The sequence below is a fragment of the Gopherus evgoodei genome, unplaced genomic scaffold, assembly GCF_007399415.2.
Source record: "Gopherus evgoodei ecotype Sinaloan lineage unplaced genomic scaffold, rGopEvg1_v1.p scaffold_31_arrow_ctg1, whole genome shotgun sequence".
NCBI lineage: Eukaryota > Metazoa > Chordata > Testudines > Testudinidae > Gopherus > Gopherus evgoodei.
Genome location: NW_022059983.1, coordinates 4,847,106 through 4,865,422, shown reverse-complemented (window position 1 = coordinate 4,865,422; position 18,317 = coordinate 4,847,106). Strand labels below are relative to the sequence as shown.

General features: G+C 60.2%; 1 protein-coding gene across 2 annotated transcripts; it reads right to left on the bottom strand.

Moving 5' to 3' along the window:
• Nucleotides 1-12,582: 12,582 nt before the first annotated feature.
• On the bottom strand, nucleotides 12,583-17,994 carry LOC115640494 (free fatty acid receptor 2-like). 2 transcript variants are annotated; one of them, XM_030543312.1, is made up of 2 exons: nucleotides 17,921-17,994; nucleotides 12,583-14,763 (listed from the first exon to the last, which is right to left on the bottom strand). In XM_030543312.1, the coding sequence occupies exon 2, from the start codon at nucleotides 14,750-14,752 to the stop codon at nucleotides 13,757-13,759; it is 996 nt and encodes a 331-aa protein (XP_030399172.1). In that variant the 5' UTR covers nucleotides 14,753-14,763; nucleotides 17,921-17,994; the 3' UTR covers nucleotides 12,583-13,756. The 2 variants fall into 2 exon arrangements, with proteins under 2 accessions (XP_030399172.1, XP_030399171.1); XM_030543311.1 differs by lacking the exon at nucleotides 17,921-17,994 and adding an exon at nucleotides 14,909-14,928.
• Nucleotides 17,995-18,317: the final 323 nt, after the last annotated feature.

Here is an 18,317-nt window from a genome sequence, read left to right as displayed (position 1 = left end):
ACACTCCCAATACACAGCTGGGAATGGAAACCAGGAGTCCTAAAGAACGATTGACTGGAAACATCCACCTTCCTGGGTTGGAGCCCCAGTTCTGGGAGGAGAGTGGGGTCCAGTGGGTTAGAGGTGGGGGCTGGGAGCCAGGACTCCTGGGTCCTAGTCTGGGCACTGCCAAAGAACACCAGGAACCATGGAGCTGGTATGAGACTGGAGCATCTCCCTGTCTATCCATCCAGCCATGCACCCCCCCAGTACACCTACCTGTCCATCCTTCATTCTGTCCCCCAACGTGTTCCTTAATCCCTTCCTATGCACCCCTTTTCCTCTCTCTGCCCTATGCTGTTTGTTCACAGGCCTCAGGCTGGGACAGGGCATCACATTGAACTCACCAGGTCAGGTCAAATCTCAGCCGTTGATTAGATAGATAGATAGATAGATAGATAGATAGATAGATAGATAGATAGATAGATAGATAGATAGATAGATGGGTGTATGGGGATAGATAGATTATGGGGAGGGATGGATAGATAGGTGGGGGATGGAGGCAGGTGGGGGGGATAGAGGATTGAAAGGGGATGGGGAGATGAAGGGGTGTGGATGGATGGATGGGGAAGCAGGGAGATGGAGGCATGTGGGAGGGGAGGATGGATGGAGGGTGAAGGGGGATGGAGGGATGGTGACTTAGCCGGGAACAGGGGAAGGGGGTGCAGGTGGAGGGTTGGATGGGGACCGAGGGCAATGCAAGGCTGTATGGGGCTGGGGGGAAGGATGGAGGGTGTAAGAAGACACAGAGAGGTGGATGCCGGGGCGAGGGGAAATAGATGAAGGGGTTGGTGATGGGGGGAAGAGTGGGGGCTATAGCAGTGAATGGAGATGGGGGGATGGACAGAGGGGTGGTGGCTGGGGGACTAGATCAAGGAAGGGAGGGGTGGGAGCTATGGGGGAGGGTGCGATGGATGGATGGAGGAACAGTTGGGACTACTGAAGTACACGGGGGGTTGGTTGGAGGCAGGGGTGGCTCCGGTCGCCGGGAGGGTGGCAGGCGGCTCCGGTGGACCTCCCGCAGGCGTGTCTGCAGAGGGTCCGCTGGTCCCGTGGCTTCGGTGGAGCCGCGGGACCAGCGGACCCTTCACAGGCACGCCTGCGGGAGGTCCACCGGAGCCGCGGGACTGGCGACCGGCAGAGCGCCCCCCGCGGCGTGCCACCGTGCTTGGGGTGGCAAAATGTCTAGAGCCGCCACTGACTGGAGGACTGTGGGGCTATGGGAGGGGGGATGGTGGATTGGGGGGATCTCACACATACTCTACAAAGGATGGATTATGGGGGGGCTGGATGGATGGGGGTGCAGGGGGCTGGACTGGGGGATATGGGAAGATGGGAGAAGGGGTTGGGGCACACGGGTGGATTTGTGGGATTGATGGATGGAGTGCACGATGATCTGTGGGGGATGGATGGATCTGGGGTGCATGGGGGGACAGATGAAGAGAAGAAGGGATGGGGGCGATGGGGATGGATATGGATGGAGGGGGGTGAGAGATATGGTGTGGGTGGATGGGGGGACGGGGGCTATGCTGGGGGCTGGGGCCGTGGGGGCTATGGGGCACGGGGGCTATGGGGCACACATAGACTTAAGGCCAGGGGGACACGTCCTGCCCCTCTTCCCAATCCCCATCCCCAGCCGGGCACCTACCGCGCTGGAGAGTGGCCGGACTCCTGGGTCCCTCGGCTGGAGCGCTGCCTCCCGCCTCTCGTCCCGTCTGCTCCGCTCCGCCGGCTGCAGCCCCCTCCCACACCAGCTAGCACCGCCCGAGGGCGGGGCCGGGAGCTGCGGGGCGGGCTAAGTGGGGCACGAACTGGGCCCCGGGGGGGCTGGACAGGGGCGCGGGAGATGCACCGGGATGGGGGGGCGGACTGGGAGCTCGCCCTGGGGGGACTGAACCCTGGTGCAGTGGAGTGGAGCTGGGGGGCAGAGAGGGGGCTGGATCCCGCCCACCCTCCAGCGCCGAGGGGACTGGGAAAGGAGCCACAGCGCTCAGGCTGCTGAAGGCTAACACTGGACAAAGACCAGGCAGTGGGGAGCCGCTGAGAGCAGAACCCAGGAGTCCTGCCTCCCAGCCCCCTGCTCTAACCACTAGACCCCACTTTCCAAGCCAGGGATAGAACCCAGGAGTCCTGGCTCCAAGATCCCCTTCTTGGGCCACAAAACAGCGCCCAATATTCCAGAGGTGGGCTGGCAGGGGGCTGTGGGTTAGGAGTGAGGGACACCGGCAGAGCTGGGTTGGAGGGGGGCCCCAGAGCTCGGGCTGTGGGTCAGGATTGAGGGTCACTAGCAGAGCTGGGGGGGTGGGATGGCATGGGGCTATGGGTCAGGACTGAGGGGCACCGGCTGAGCTGGGGGGAGCCCAGGGCTGGGCTGGTGGGGGGTTGTGGGTCAGGACTGAGGGGCACCGGCAGAGCTGGATTGGAGGGGGGACCCCAGGGTTGGGATGGCAGGGATCTGTGGGTCGGGACTGAGGGGTACCAGCACAGCTGGGTTGGAGGGGGGCCCCAGGGCTGGGATGGCAGGGGGCTGTGGGTCGGGACTGAGGGGCACCGGCAGAGCTGGGTTGGAGGGGGGACCCCAGGGCTGGGAAGGCAGGGGGCTGTGGGTCGGGACTGAGGGGCACTGGCAGAGCTGGGTTGGAGGGGGGACCCCAGGGCTGGGCTGGCGGGGGGCTGTGGGTCGGGACTGAGGGGCACCGGCAGAGCTGGGTTGGAGGGGGGACCCCAGGGCTGGGCTGGCAGGGATCTGTGGGTCAGGACTGAGGGGCACCGGCAGAGCTGGGTTGGAGGGGGGACCCCAGGGCTGGGCTGGCGGGGGGCTGTGGGTCAGGGCTGGGGGGAGGACCCCAGGGCTGGGGCTGCAGGTCAGGATTTCTCCCTAGCTATTGTTATTAACTCCGCATCCCTGCCCGCTGCAGGCCTCTCTCTGTATTTACCATTTTATTACCCTTTCTATTACGCTCAATGACTTCCCCAATAAATCTCTGCCGCGACGATGGATCTAACCTTTGGAGCTGTGCCCGGCTCGGCGCTTCCTCTTTTCCCTGGTCACCCTGGAGGATTAACCACACAACAACACCACACAGTTGAGTCAATGGCAGCTGGCCCGGACCCGAGCCAAACCCACCGTACCCTGCCCCTACTAGGACTCCGAGCCATCATTGGCATAGGCAAAGTGGGCTGTCAGACTGTACATTTCCAATTTCCCCAATGCTTTCCTTCCTTAACAATCTCAGCACTGACACTCAGCCACCTCCGGGGCAGGGCAGTGGGGGAGCAGCCGCATAGGGATGGCTCGCCTGGTGCTGAGATGCGACCAGCTCTGGAGTGGGGCAGCTGGGGAACAGCCTCATAATGATACCCCCAACTATGCCCCCAGCACAGTGCCCCTGTGCCAGCCTTCCTCTGCAGCGTGGGGCGCAGCTCCCCCTGTGCCAGCCTTCCTCTGCAGAGGGGCGCAGCTCCCCCTGTGCCAGCCTTCCTCTGTAGCGTGGGGTGCAGCTCACCCGTGCCAGCCTTCCTCTGCAGCGTGGGGCGCAACTCCCCCTGTGCCAGCCTTCCTCTGTAGCGTGGGGTGCAGCTCACCCGTGCCAGCCTTCCTCTGCAGCGTGGGGCGCAACTCCCCCTGTGCCAGCCTTCCTCTGTAGCGTGGGGCGCAGCTCGCCCTGTGCCAGCCTTCCTCTGCAGAGTGGGGCGCAGCTCCCTCTGCGCCAGCCTTCCTCTGCAGGATGGGGTGCAGCTCCACCTGTGCCAGCCTTCCTCTGCAGAGTGGGGCGCAGCTCCCCCTGTGCCAGCCTTCCTCTGCAGCGTGGGGTGCAGCTCCCCCTGTGCCACCCTTCCTCTGCAACGTGGAGTGCAGCTCACCTGTGCCAGCCTTCCTCTGCAGCATGGGGCGCAGCTCCCCCTGTGCCAGCCTTCCTCTGCAGCGTGGGGCGCAGCTCCCCCTGTGCCACCCTTCCTGTGCAACGTGGAGTGCAGCTCACCTGTGCCAGCCTTCCTCTACAGCGTGGGGCGCAGCTCACCTGTGCCAGCCTTCCTCTGCAGCATGGGGCGCAGCTCCCCCTGTGCCAGCCTTCCTCTGTAGCGTGGGGCGCAGCTCCCTCTGCGCCAGCCTTCCTCTGCAGCATGGGGCGCAGCTCCCCCTGCGCCAGCCTTCCTCTGCAGCGTGGGGTGCAGCTCCCCCTGTGCCAGCCTTCCTCTGTAGCGTGGGACGCAGTCGCCTGTGCCAGCCTTCCTCTGCAGCGTGGGGTGCAGCTCGCCCTGTGCCAGCCTTCCTCTGCAGGATGGGGCGCAGCTCCCCCTGTGCCAGCCTTCCTCTGTAGCGTGGGGCGCAGCTCACCTGTGCCAGCCTTCCTCTGCAGCGTGGGGCGCAGCTCCCCCTGTGCCAGCCTTCCTCTGCAGCGTGGGGTTCAGCTCCCCCTGTGCCAGCCTTCCTCTGCAGCATGGGGCGCAGCTCCCCCTGTGCCAGCCTTCCTCTGTAGCGTGGGGCGCAGCTCACCTGTGCCAGCCGTCCTCTGCAGCATGGGGCGCATCTCCCCGTGTGTCAGCCTTCCTCTGCAGCGTGGGGCGCAGCTCGCCCTGTGCCAGCCTTCCTCTGCAGCATGGGGTGCAGCTCACCTGCGCCAGCCTTCCTCTGCTGCGTGGGGCACAGCCCCCCCTGCGCCAGCCTTCCTTTGCAGCATGGGGTGCAGCTCCCCCTGTGCCAGCCTTCCTCTGCAGCGTGGGGCACAGCTCGCCTGGTGAGCTCACCTGCACACATCTCCCCTAACCAATCCCCTGCAGTGCCTGGGGGCTCTGGCCTTGCAGGCATCTCCTGTTCTCTGCCTGGGTCGAGCGCCAGTGTCTGGCCAGGCACTGCAGGACGTTGCCCCGGCTGATCTAAGGAGCCCTGCGGGGTAGACCTGCCAGGGAGTCTGGTGTCAAGCTGGCAGGTTCTCCCCGAGGTGGGCGGTGCTGGGGGCGGCTCAGTGTGTGTTTGATTTGCGCTGGGCCAGTGGCTGGCTCGGCTGGGACGTAACCTGGTTACCCCCCGGGCCAGGGACTCTGGCAACTCCAGACAGCTGCCCTGACACATGCCCTCACCAACCACGCCCAGTGGCCGGGTCTCTCTCTGTGTCTTGCCACGTGCAGCCTGCTGGCCGGTTTGTCTCCCTCATGCCCACTTGCAGGATCCTTTGCTAAGCACCAGCCTTACCCTTTGATTCAATATGAGGGGGGGACTGTTAACATTGTCACGAAGCCAGCCACACTCCAGCCCTCCTGCATGGGACAGACCGGAGAACTGCCCCCAATGACCCCAGCGCCAATCCATTAAAAACCCAGCCAACCCTGATCTAATCCCTGCACCAATGGAGAAGGCCCCAGGCCCCTCGGGAAATTGTTCCAGTGATTAATGGCACTCGCTGGAACAGACGTCTACACTACACAATCAAAGCGACCCAACGTCAGCACACGGCCGCTGTGGGAATGACATCGCTGCCTGTGTCTACGCTTGGGTCCCCGTGTCACCGGTGCGTGTCCACACCATGAGGACCTGCACCGATTGTACCGTTACCGCGGCCCCTGAAAGCCAGCAACAGGCAACGTGAGCAGCACAGCGTCTGGGCTGACACAGCGTCGACCGCCTCTCTGGTCTTTGTTATCAAAACCAGCCTTCAAAATCCCTCCCCCGGGGCTCCGTCTGGTGGCATTATAATTGCTTCACACATCCGAGCCTGCCCTCCGTTCCCCCTGCCGTCCGAAAGACCGCCACAGCCTGTTAAAATCTCCATCCATCACTGTCTGCGTCTAGACATCGCAGGTCGGAGCTCTCCACTCCCATAGCCTTCACCACAGCACTGACGCCCGGGGAGGAGGGGAGACTCGCTGGGTTCCACGTAGCCGGATCAGGATGATGGAAAGGTCAGCCTCACGGGGCCAGGCCAGACAGTTACTCCCAGCCGCTGTGGTTGGGATTTTCCCTGGAGTTTGAATGCAGGGAAACGTGTGTCAAATAATTTCAGAGCAGGAAATGCCCCCTCAAAGGTGCTTGTATTTCAGAGAGGACAAATGGGAGGCAGGTTTTATGCACAGGTCATTTTTTCTGGCTTTTTTAGCTGCAGCTGTTGGAGTAGGAAAATGTGAGGCCGCCACGTGCCATGTGCCGGCCTGGTCCAGCTCTGCATCCTGCCACGTGCCGTATGCCAGTCGTGTCCTGCTTTGCATCCTGCCACGTGCCGTGTGCCGGCCGAGTCCCGCTCTGTCTCCTACCACATGCAGCCTGCCGGCCGGGTCCCACTCTGCATCCTGCCATGTGCCGTGTGCCGACCGGGTCCCATTCTGCATCCTGCCGTGTGCCGTGTGCCAGACAGGTCCCACTCTGTGTCCTGCCACGTGCAGCCTGCCAGCCGGGTCCTGCTCTGCATCCTGCCATGTGCAGCCTGCCGGCCGGATCCCACTCTACATCTTGCCACGTGCCAGCTGGGTCCTGCTCCGTGTCCTGCCACGTGCAGCCTACCGGCTGGATCCCACTCTGTGTTCTGCCACGTGCCAGCTGGGTCCCATTCTGCTTCCTGCCATGTGCAGCCTGCCAGCTGGGTCCCACTCTGCATCCTGCCACGAGCCGTGTGCCAGCCAGTTTATCCCCCTCACACTCACCTGCAGGATCAGTGGGCATGTGCCTCCCTTTAAATATGGAGGGGGGAACTATTACCATTGTCACAGCACTTTTTTTGTGTCACAGGCAAAATAAACCCTTCCAGTGAGGCTTGTTTGGGGGACAGGGGCCTGCACAGAGCCAGCCACATTCCAGCCCTCCTGCATGGGACAGGCCAGAGAACTGCCCCCAATAACCCCGGAGCCGACCTGGGAGAAACACAGCCAATCCTGATCTAAACCCTGCGCTGATAGAGAAGGCCCCAGGCCCCTCGGGAAATTCTTCCAGTGATTAATGACTCTTGCCAGGACAGACGTCTACACTACACAATCCAGGCGACCCAGTGTCGGCACACAGCCGCTGTGGGAGTGACATTGCTGTGTGTGTCTATGCTTGGGTCCCTGTGTTGCTGGTGGCATCTGCACCACGAGCGCCAGCACCGATTGTACCGCCTGTGCTTGTGGGGGGGGACAATCAGGCGGCAGGTTTTACGCATGAATCAGCCCTAACAGGGTCATTTTTTTCAGCCGTCTTTGGCAGCAGCTGTGGGAGCAGCAGAATGTGAATCCTGATCCTTGCACGCCTTGTCCGAGCAGTGTGTGCCATGCTCGCGCGGTCCGTCCCCGTCCCAGCAGCCTCTGAGCTAATCTAGTGCTGAGGACACTGCCTAAGCCTGGTTGGCCTATTGCTTTCTTTGCTCACAAAAAGACTTTTTACCAGCACTCACCCTCTAGCCAATGAGCGAGCGAAGCCCACGTCTTTCCATTTCTGCCACAAAATGCAAGTTCCCTAAAGGTAAAAATTCACAAATCTTTCCATTGATAACAACCAGAATCAACAGCCAGTCGACCCCAGAGAAACAGCTTGAGATCGAGCCACCCTCCCTTTAAAGTTACTGACGATGTCTGTATTGACAGGTAACACTGACGGTCGAAGGTTTAATGATTAGCGTCAACTTTTGGAATCTCAGCAGTTGGGTCATTAAAATTTAGTCATAGAATCAGAGAAGATCAGGGTTGGAAAAGACCTCAGGAGGTCACCTAGTCCAATCCCCTGCTCAAAGCAGGACCAATCCCCAAGTAAATCACCCCAGACAGTCGTTTGTCAAGCCTGATCTTAAAAACCTCTAATGAAGGAGATTCTACCACTTCCCTAGGGTAACCCAGTCCAGTGCTTCACCATACTCCGAGTGAAATAGGGTTTCCTAATATCCAACTTAGACCTCCCCCACTGCAACTTGAGACCATTGCTCCTTGTTCTGTCATCTGCCACCTCTGAGAACAGTCTAGATCCATCCTCTTTGGAACCCCCTTTCAGGTAGTTGAAAGCAGCTATCAAATCCCCCCTCATTCTTCTCTTCTGCAGACTAAACAATCCCAGTTCCCTCAGCCTCTCCTCATAAGTCATGTGCCCCAGTCCCCTGATCATTTTTGTTACCCTCCGCTGGACTCTTTCCAATTTGTCCACATCCTCCTTGTAGTGTGGGGTCCAAAACTGGACACAATACTCCAGATGTGGCCTCACCAGTGCCAAAGAGAGGGGAATGATCACAATCTCCTGGCAATGCTCCTACGAATGCAGCCCAATAGGCCGTTAGCCTTCTTGGCAACAAGGGCACACTGCTGACTCATATCCAGTTTCTCATCTGCTGTAATCCCCAGGTCCTTTTCTGCAGAACTGCTGCTTAGCCAGTCAGTCTGCAGACTGTAGCGGTGCATGGGATTCTTCCTTGTTCCCTGCACTTGTCCTTGTTGAACCTCATCAGATTTCTTTTGGCCCAGATCTCCAATCCCCATTGTCTGATCCCATCATCATCTCCTGCAACTCTGAACATTGAAATAGATGAAAATTGGGGGTGGCGGAAACACTGAAGCCGAAAAGTGGAGATTATCTGTGGAATTTATTTTAAAAACATCAAATTGAAAGGCCGCGGGGGTGTCGGGGCCCCTTGCAGCAGTGGAGCAATAGCTGAAAAGCAAACGGCCCCGGGGAAAACCATGTCAGGGGATTGCAGCTGCGATGCCCTCATTGACCTTGGCTGCCTTTGGCCTGGCTGCTCCGTAACGGCCAGACTCATCCAGGTGGTGAATATCATCTAACCCCCCCACACCCCACCTCCCCCGCAAAAAGAGACACACGAGGCTGTAGGATCTTGCGAATTTCTGTGGATTCCCGCCGCCGCCAGCCTGCCCACCACTGGCTTTTGGTTTCCTTCTGGTGCCCCATCCCTCAGGGATACTTGGGGCCCCCAGCATGGCTGGGCCATTACCTGGTTACCCCGCCCAGTGCCAAGTACCCTGTAACTCAGAAACCCCTCGCTGGGTGTTAGCTCCAGTGCACGTGTGTCCCCACTAACGCCCCCATCCCTGGCCACCTTCTGCCACTGCATCCTCTGAATAGTCAGGGTGGGACTGTCGGCTCCAGACTCTGGTGCCCCACATCCCTCTGGGGCTCAGGTGTGAGGTGCTCGTGCCCTCTGGTGGACACAGCAAATACTGCACCTGGCTTTTTTCCAGGACTGTAGGAAATCTGGGGGAAGGGGGGGTTTGGTGCTCCAAAGGTGGGGACAGTCAGGGGCAGGAGGGGACACGGGGTGGGGTGGGGGTCTCTGGCAGACTGGGGTCTGCCCATGGACTGCAGGTGCTGCGTAGCCAGGCCACGGAGCGTCTTCACAGGGCCGGTCCTTGTGCCGTGCTTAGGGGGCGGCTCCGGGACTTGTTGGGAAAAGCAGATGGTGCCAGAGCTGAGTGATGCCTTCCAGGGAGCTCCCGACCGCCGCCCCCTCCGCCCCCGCCGCCCGCCACCCGCATGCCTTGCAGGCCCCTTGCCCAGGCTCCCAGGTCCTGCCTCAGCTGCCACAGCCTAGTCCAGACACAGCTCTGCCGGTGCCCCTCACTCCTGACCCGCAGCCCCCTGCCAGCCCAGCCCTGCCCTGGGCTCCCCCCACCCCCCAGCTCTGCCGGTGCCCCTCACTCCTGACCCGCAGCCCCCTGCCAGCCCAGCCCTGGGCTCCCCACTCCCCAGGGCTTCCAGACCCCTTCACTCCTGAGCCACAGCCCCCTGACAGCCCAGCCCTGCCCTGGGCTCCCCCCACCCCCCAGCTCTGCCGGTGCCCCTCACTCCTGACCCGCAGCCCCCTGCCAGCCCAGCCCTGGGCTCCCCACTCCCCAGGGCTTCCAGACCCCTTCACTCCTGACCCACAGCCCCCTGACAGCCCAGCCCTGGGCTCCCCCCACCCCCCAGCTCTGCTGGTGCCCCTCACTCCCGACCCGCAGCCCCCTGCCAGCCCAGCCCTGAGCTCCCCCCACCCCCCAGCTCTGCCGGTGCCCCTCACTCCTGACCCGCAGCCCCCTGCCAGCCCAGCCCTGGGCTCCCCACTCCCCAGGGCTTCCAGACCCCTTCACTCCTGACCCACAGCCCCCTGCCAGCCCAGCCCTGGGCTCCCCCCACCCCCCAGCTCTGCCGGTACCCCTCACTCCCGACCCGCAGCCCCCTGCCAGCCCAGCCCTGGGCTCCCCACTGTCCAGGGCTTCCAGACCCCCTCACTCCTGACCCACAGCCCCCTGCCAGCCCAGCCCTGGGCTCCCCCCACCCCCCAGCTCTGCCGGTGCCCATCACTCCTGACCCGCAGCCCCCTGCCAGCCCTGCCCTGGGCTCCCCACTCCCCAGCTCTGCCGGTGCCCCTCACTCCTGACCCGCAGCCCCCTGCCAGCCCAGCCCTGGGCTCCCCACTCCCCAGGGCTTCCAGACCCCTTCACTCCTGACCCACAGCCCCCTGCCAGCCCAGCCCTGGGCTCCCCCCACCCCCCAGCTCTGCCGGTACCCCTCACTCCCGACCCGCAGCCCCCTGCCAGCCCAGCCCTGGACTCTCCCCCCCCCCGACAAGCTCTGCCAGTGCCCCTCATTCCTGACCTGCAGCCCCCCGCATCCCTCCACAGCTCTGCTGCTACGGCCGATGTAAGGGAAGGATGGGACACTCGCTCTGGGCCAGCCCTGTGGCCTGTGGAGAAATCCCCCGACACAGGAGCGTGTCCATCAGTCTTGCTATCAGCCCTGAGCCCACCAGATGGCCCTGGAGATTCAGGTCTGTGCACAGAGCGCAGGGTAGAAACCCCCAGCTGCAGACACAGGCAGATTATAGCACTGCCTGGGGCATCGGGGCCAGCCCTGACTGCTGGGGAGAGCCCCCACCCTGCCCCCTGCAGCACAGCGCCCCCTAGTGCCAGCCTGGGGCATCGGCACCAGCCCGGACTGCCAGGGGAGAGCCCCCACCCTGCCCCCTGCAGCACAGCGCCCCCTAGTGCTGCCCTGGGGCATCGGCACCAGCCCTGCCTGCCAGGGGAGAGCCCCCACCCTGCCCCCTGCAGCACAGCGCCCCCTAGTGCTGCCCTGGGGAATCGGGACCAGTCCTGACTGCCAGGGGACAGCCCTCCGCTCTCTGCAGCACAGCGCCCCCTAGTGCCAGCCTGGGGCATTTGGGGCAGCCCAAACTGCCAGGGGAGAGCCCCCACCCCACCCCCCTGCAGCACAGCGCCCCCTAGTCCTGCTCTGGGGTATCAGGGCCAGCCCGAACTGCCAGGGGAGAGACTCCGCCCTGCCCCCTGCAGCGTAGCGCCCCCTAGTGCCGCCCTGGCATGGGCAGTGAGTTCACCCTGCTAAGCGCACACACTCTGTTCCATACGGCTGTTGTGGTGTGTGAATGTCTTATGGGTGCGTGAGTGTGCTGAGATTGTGTGCAGCTGTGTGGGTGGGATGGGGGGTGGGGTTAAGGGAGTGTACCTCCTGCCCCCTGCTTGAGGGGACGAGCCCTGTGCTCGTGTGTATGAACAGACACACCTCCCTCTCTCTCCCCCACAGTTCCCCTACCTGCTGCCCAGGGGTGTCTCTAGGCATTTTGCCACCCCAAGCACAGCTGACAGGCCTGGAGCCGCCCCTGCTGCTGCCTGTGTGTGTGTGTGGGGGGGGGTTGCAATGCAGTGTTGGGGAGGGGCACTCCCTGTGCGTGTCTGCACCACTCTCATTTGTTTATCTGCTAACAGCTGCTCTTGGGAGCTCGCTGTGCAATGAGGTTTGCTGGGTCTCAGCCCCATTAGGAGCAGGAGCCAACCTGCACCCAGCTTCCCCCCACCCCTGCCCGCTGACCCCTCCAAGGAGCTGGACAGGCCACGGTGACTGAGCCCAGGAGAGGGGACTGCACATCTGTTTACAGGGAACTGTATGGGGGGGCTCCTGCTCTGTGGAAGTCCTGGGGGTGGGGGGTGAGCTCCGTGGCAGCATCCCATGGTCTGGGACCTGGTGGTTCCTCCAGCTGCCCATGCGAGATCCCCTGGCAGCCCCAGGCCCTGCTCAGCCCAGTTATCCATTAACCCCAGTTAATATGGGTGCCAGGGAGACACTGTTTGTTTACATGCTGTGCCAGATTCACGCCCTGCAGTTAATTAAAAGTCGACAGACACAATGTGCTTGTGTTCTACTTCCTAGCCCTGGTCCCCTCACATGGATAGAACCCAGGAGTTCTGGCGCCCAGCACCCACCCAACTCTAACTCACAGACCCCACTCCCCTCCCAAAACTGGTTATAGACCCAAGTGTCCCAAGCCTCTGTTTGCTAGAAGCTGGGAATGGGTGACAGGGGATGGATCACTTGATGATTCCCTGTTCTGATCATTCCCTCTGGGGCACCTGGCATTGGCCACTGTTGGAAGACAGGACACTGGGTTAGATGGACCTTTAGTCTCACCCAGTTTGGCCGCTCTTATGTTCTTATGAGTCCTGGCTTCCAGCCCCACTGACTCCAACCCACTAGATCACAAGAAAAATTAGAAAATAATCACTATTGGATAATAAATCAATAACTTTATTTAATATGTAGCTAAAGCCACTGCGCCTGGGGGGCGCCAGATACACCAGCGAAGGGAGGAGATGCAGGACCTTGCGTGAGGGAGATCTCAGCTCTATGTCCGGACCTGGAACAGACCCACAGGGACCAGTGTCCATTGTACGGGTGCCTGCTAATCGCCCATCCCCCACCAACAGCATACTTGGAGGATAACAGCTCTATTACTGCTGCAAAAGGTACTCTGCCTTTAGATCACGTGAGCCATTCACTGTGGTGCTGGAAGTCCTGCTTTCTAATCCTGCTCAGTAAAAGCCTTCCCACGACTGTTTGCATAGAGCGCCCTGCATTGATAGTGAAGGTCCAGAGTCCAAATCCTTCCCATCCACCCTGCTGCCAACACACGGCATTTCTCCTTTCGCTCAAGCAATAGCGAGCTGGGCTGCAGCCTCTTGCATTCCAGTCCCACTGAGGCAGTAACAACATTTCCACAGAGGCCAACATGCACTAATGCTAGTGGCCAAGAATGAGGAGCTCTCCATAGCACAACAAGGGCAAACTCGGGGCCCACAGGCCCCTCACGGAGCCTGGTCCTTGTTCATCTGCCACTAAATGGTTCCCCGAAATGGGACAAGCTCAGCCCAGCTTGTTTGCCCTCCCTCAAGCAACCCCCACTTGGTTCCCCCCTTGCAGTTACAACCCATAGTAAATTGTTTGCCCATTAGTCCAACCATGGAGAAGGAAAGACCAGGAGTGAGTGGAGGGCGCTGAGGGGACCCTCCAGCTGAAATCGGTCTATGTTTCGCTTGTGAGCCAGCAGCGACCAAGGAAGGCCTTTGACGCCATGATGACCCTGACACAGAGAGAGGCCGGATCCTTGAGGAAGTTGGGACACTCGCTCCAAAGCTGAAGTAAGCCAAAGTCCAGTGACAGCTTGGTCAACTGCTTAGTTGTGGCCCGGCAGCGGCATAAGAAGGCCCTTGACACCATGGCGACCCCGACTTCAGGTCAACCAAAGCCCTTTGGAGCCAAGTTTGGCCAACCACATAGAAGCTCAAGTAGGCCAAAGCCTTGTGGAAGTTGGGCACCAGCTCCAAGCCCTGCCACACGCTGCTGTCTACTCTCAGGAGGTGCAGGGAAGGACAGAAGATGCCGTCCCTGTCTGAAGTGCAGGATCTCTTTCTCCTGTGACACATAGGACAAGGAAGGCTCTGCGGAAGAAACAGAGAGTTGGTGTCACCCTGGGAGTCAAGTCATTGACCCCTCAGCCTCGTCCCCACTGTCTGCCTCCCCCTCTCTGCCCCCTTCCCCGCTGCAAGTCAAGTAGGGGAGATGGCACCGGGCCATGAAGGGGCTGAGTTTGTGCCACAGGCCGGCCAGGCACTTGGTGAAGGCCCGTTGGACAGCAGTGGAGGAGAAGTAGAAGATGGCGGGGTCCAAGGCCGCGTTGAGGGTGCTGAGGAGAAGAGCGTACACCCTCCAGGAGGGGCTCTTGTTCTGGACAAAGCCCACCACATGGGACAGGTTGTAGGGGGCGAAGCAGACTATGAAGTTGAACAAGGTGGCCACAGCCAGGCCCACGGCCCGCTGCTTCCTCCGGGCCGGGATGTTGGGCAGGGCCATCAGGATGCGGACGAAGTTGACGTAGCAGAAGATGGTGACGGTGAAGGGGAGGCAGAAGAGGACCAGGAAGATCTCGAGCCGGACAGGGAGCAGGATCTGGAGCTGTGTAGGGGAGAAATCTTCGTAGCAGTGGGACGCATTGTTGAAGGGTGCTGTCCTGTTCTGGCTCGGGTCTTGGTATTGGACAATGTAGACGATGCTGCAGTGGGTACAGCCCACCACCCAGAAGACCACGGAGGCAGCTGTGGCATAGGCTGGCCGGCGCCAGAGCTTGTACTTGATAGGAAAGGCCACGCCCAAGTAGCGCTCAATGCTGACGGCCATGAGGAAGAGGGAGCTGATGTAGATGCTACTGTAGTAGAAGTAGTTGGTGAGTGGGCAGAGGAAAGCAGGCAAGGACCACTCCATGCCTGAGGCAGCCTCCACCATCCTGAAGGGCAGGAAGATGAGGAGGGAGATATCGGATATGGTGAGGTTGAGGAGAAGGATGTCGACGGGGGTGGTTTTCTGGCAGACCTTCACCAGGAAGGTGTAGAAGGCCAGGAGGTTGGACAGGAGGCCGATCAGGAAGGTGAAGATGTAGACGGTGAGAACCACCGGGGTGCAAATGGTCGCGCTCATCGTCTTGGCTTCTACAAAGGACAAAAGCCTTGTCAGCTGCTGAAGGAACCCAGGGGTCCTGGCTCCCAGCCCCTGCTGCTCCAATCCCCTTGATCCCACTCTCCTGCTAGGCCTGGGGATTGAACCCAGGGGTCCTGGCTCCTAGTCCCTCCTTACCCATAGCCATGCGAGCAAGCTCAGGGCTCCTGCTGTGTTAGCTGACACTAGACCTGAGGCTGGAATTTATGTAGCGGGCTCTCATATTTATTTAGCTCAGTTTCCTGTTTAGCCCAGGGCAGACGCGGGGGGGCCAGCGCTGGAGAGATCGGCTGGTCTGGGATGCATGAGATTGCGTGAGCAAATACACAGGGATGGGCTGGGGGGAGAGGGGGGGCAAGCGGGCAGCTCGTAGGACAGGGAAGTGGCTTTTCCTCAGAAGGAAATTTTCATAGCTATTATCAAATGTGCGGTCTAGTGGCCAGGCAGGGGGGATGGGCGCCAGGACTCCTGGGTTCTCTCCCTGGTTCTGAGGAGTGATTTTGTGGTTAAAATAGGGGATAAGGAGTCAATGCACAGTAGAATTACGAAACACAACCCAGGATTCTTGAGCTTTCAGATCCACACAACCCACTAGACTCCACTCTCTGCCCCGAACCAGGGAGAGAACCCAGGAGTCCTGGCTTCCCCCTCCAGCCGCTGAGCCATCCCAGTGACTCTGAAGACCAGCCTGCCAGTTTTCCCAGTGGCCAAGTGGGGCAATTTGCCCCAGGGCCCGCAGGGGCCCCCATGAGAATTTTTCGGGGCCCCGGAGCGAGGTCCTTCACTTGCCGCAGAGCCCCAGAAAACTCTCACGGGGCCCGGGGCCCCAGAGTTTCTTCCGCTCCAGGTCTTCGGCTGCAATTCGGCGGCGGAGGAGTCCTTTAGCCCCGGGACCACTGCCGAAGTGCCAGGGAAGACACCAGGCCCCCTGAATCCTCTGGGTGGCCCTGGGCCAGGGCGTCCTGCACCCGTGCTTTAGACAGGCTGTGGGTGCCCTCATGCCAAGCTGCGATGGGCCCCTCCTTTCCCGGGGTTCACGTAGCTCTACTCCCGCCTCCTACCTGTAGGGATCGATCCTTAAAAAGCCTCATTAAGGAGAAGTTAATAAACCTCCTGTAAAGTAAACCATTGCCTGGGCTCCGCCAGTCCTTCTGCTGTCTGTAATCACGGCTTCTAGATCCCTTACCAAAGGTGGGGGGAGGTGTCTAGCAGACTGGGAGCCAGGACTCCTGGGTTCTAGTCCCAGATCTGGGAGGGGAGTGGGGTCTAATGGGTTACAGCAGGGGGCAGGGTGCTAAGAGCCAGGACTCCTGGGTTCTGGATGGATAAGGTACATGGGTATAGATGAAAAGACAGCAGAGCTATCCCACCCATGAGCCTCTATATCCATCTTTCTCCATACGCACCCTGTATCTAGCTATCCAGCCTCATGGACTCCCATCCATGTCTCTTAACAGCTGTCTATCCATCCCCCTGCCTTTCTCCCCCTAGTATCCACAGCCTTGTACTGCACTCGCTTGCCCCAGCTCTATGCAAGAGGCATCAGGCCAAGCCACAGGTTTGAATCCTGGGTCAGCCGGTTCCCACAACCTGCCGGCTCCCTACTCTTTGCCCAAGTTGGATCTCAGTCACGGCAGGGTGGGATTGCTGGTCATTCCACCCACGGATGCCCAAGAGAGCTAAATCGCTCAGGGCTTGGCTGTGTAAACAGAGTCCCCACTTTGAATAGAAATATCCCCCATCACACACTGCTGTCATTTTAGCCAGCTCGTAAAATCAGGCGCTGGGCTGATCTGACCTGCAGCAATCCTGCTACACAGCTTGGCCAGCTTATTTTCACTCCTTGGGGTAATCCTGCGGAGCCAGGACTCCTGGGTTCTATCCATAGCTCTGGGAGGGGAGTGGGATCTAATGGGTTACAGCAGGGGGCTGAGAGCCAGGACTCCTGGGTTCTATCCCCAGGTCTGGGAGAGGAGTGGGATCTAGTGGTTAGAGCTGGGGAGGTGGGTGTCTCAGCACCAGGACTCTTGGGTTCCATCCCCAGCTCTGGGAGAGGAGTCAGGTCTAGTGGTCAGAGCTGGAGGGGTCTTGTGGTCAGGACTCTTACGTTCTGTCCCCAGATCTGGGAAGGCTGTGGATTCTAGTAGTCGCAGCAGGAGGCTGGGAGCCAGGACTCCTGGGTTCTTGGAATTGGGGTGGGTGTATGTGCCAGCCAGCACTTCTCTCCTTGTCATGCCCTCCTGCAGTTACTTTTCTGTCCTTCCACTCTCTGTTCTCAGACAGAAACCCACTTCTCCTGGCCTGGCTGGCTGCTCAGATGTGGTGGCATGACATGGAACCACGAGGAGATCAGACCCATTGTCAGGTTCCAAGAGTCGTTGGTAATGGAGCCGCTGCCCAGGGTGGGAGGAATTGTCCCCTCCAGTCTCTTCCTCCAAGAGGGGAACCCATTCTGTGGGGGATGGAATGACCGCGCCCCACATCCTGACTGGCACCTCCCCATCCCAGTGCTGGATACCCACCTGTACATGGACTGTTGGGTTCTTCTGTCTCAGGATTCCCCTCTTCCTGTGCCCACCTTGCAATTACTCAGCTGAGCTAGACAAATTTCCATCCCCCACTGCCCATGTCGCTCAGCCCTGATCGCTCGGAGGTGGACGAGCGCATGGCCAAATTAGGTCACAAACCTTCACCCCCATTTTACAGCTTGAAGAACAGAGTCAGAGCAGGGAAAGGGGCTGGCCACACTGGGGAAAGAGCACAGGAGTCCTGGCTCCCCCCCAGCCCCTGTCTCTAACCACTAGACCCCACTCCCCTCCCAGAGCCGGGGCTAGAACCCAGGGGCCAGCTGAGGCAGCCTCTTCCCATTTACTTAATTGCTTGTTTGTTTCCTTTTAATTTCACAAAAACTAAACTAAACTTTGCCCAGAGGCCTGGGCATGACTGGTAAAGGGAAACACAAACTGGTCAGGACTGGGAAGAGAACCCAGGAGCCCTGCCCCTGACTTTAACCACTAGACCCCACTCCCTGTCCAGAGCCAGTGATAGAACCCAGGACTCCCAACTCCCCATTTTCCCCTGCTGTAACCACTAGACCCCACTCCCCTCCTTACAAGCCCTAATCCAGACAGCTAGAGAGCCCAGCCTCACCTCCTTTCCAGCAGTCAGTGCGCTGAGAGCCTGCAGAAGGGCTGGAATCCAGGTGTCCACGCTGGGAGCCACCCCAAGTGATGTGTCAGGGACGAGCTGGTGGCTGGTCTCCTGCGTCCTGGCTGGGTAGTGAGTTTCCTGTACCCAGGCGGCTGGTTATATTGTGTCCGTGGCTGAGCTCCAGGAAACCCCACTGGTCCCTCTCCTCAGAAACCCACGCAGAAAGGATGAGAGATGCAATCGTTACTTCCTTGTGCGAGATGTGAACCAGCACGTCCTCAAGGGAGTCTGAGCCTCCCTTCCTACCAGTCAGCTACTGCATCCTGCTGGGGGTGAGGCCCCGTGGGTTCTAGTCCAGGCTCAGGCAGGGGAGTGGGGTCTGGTAGTTAGAGCAGTG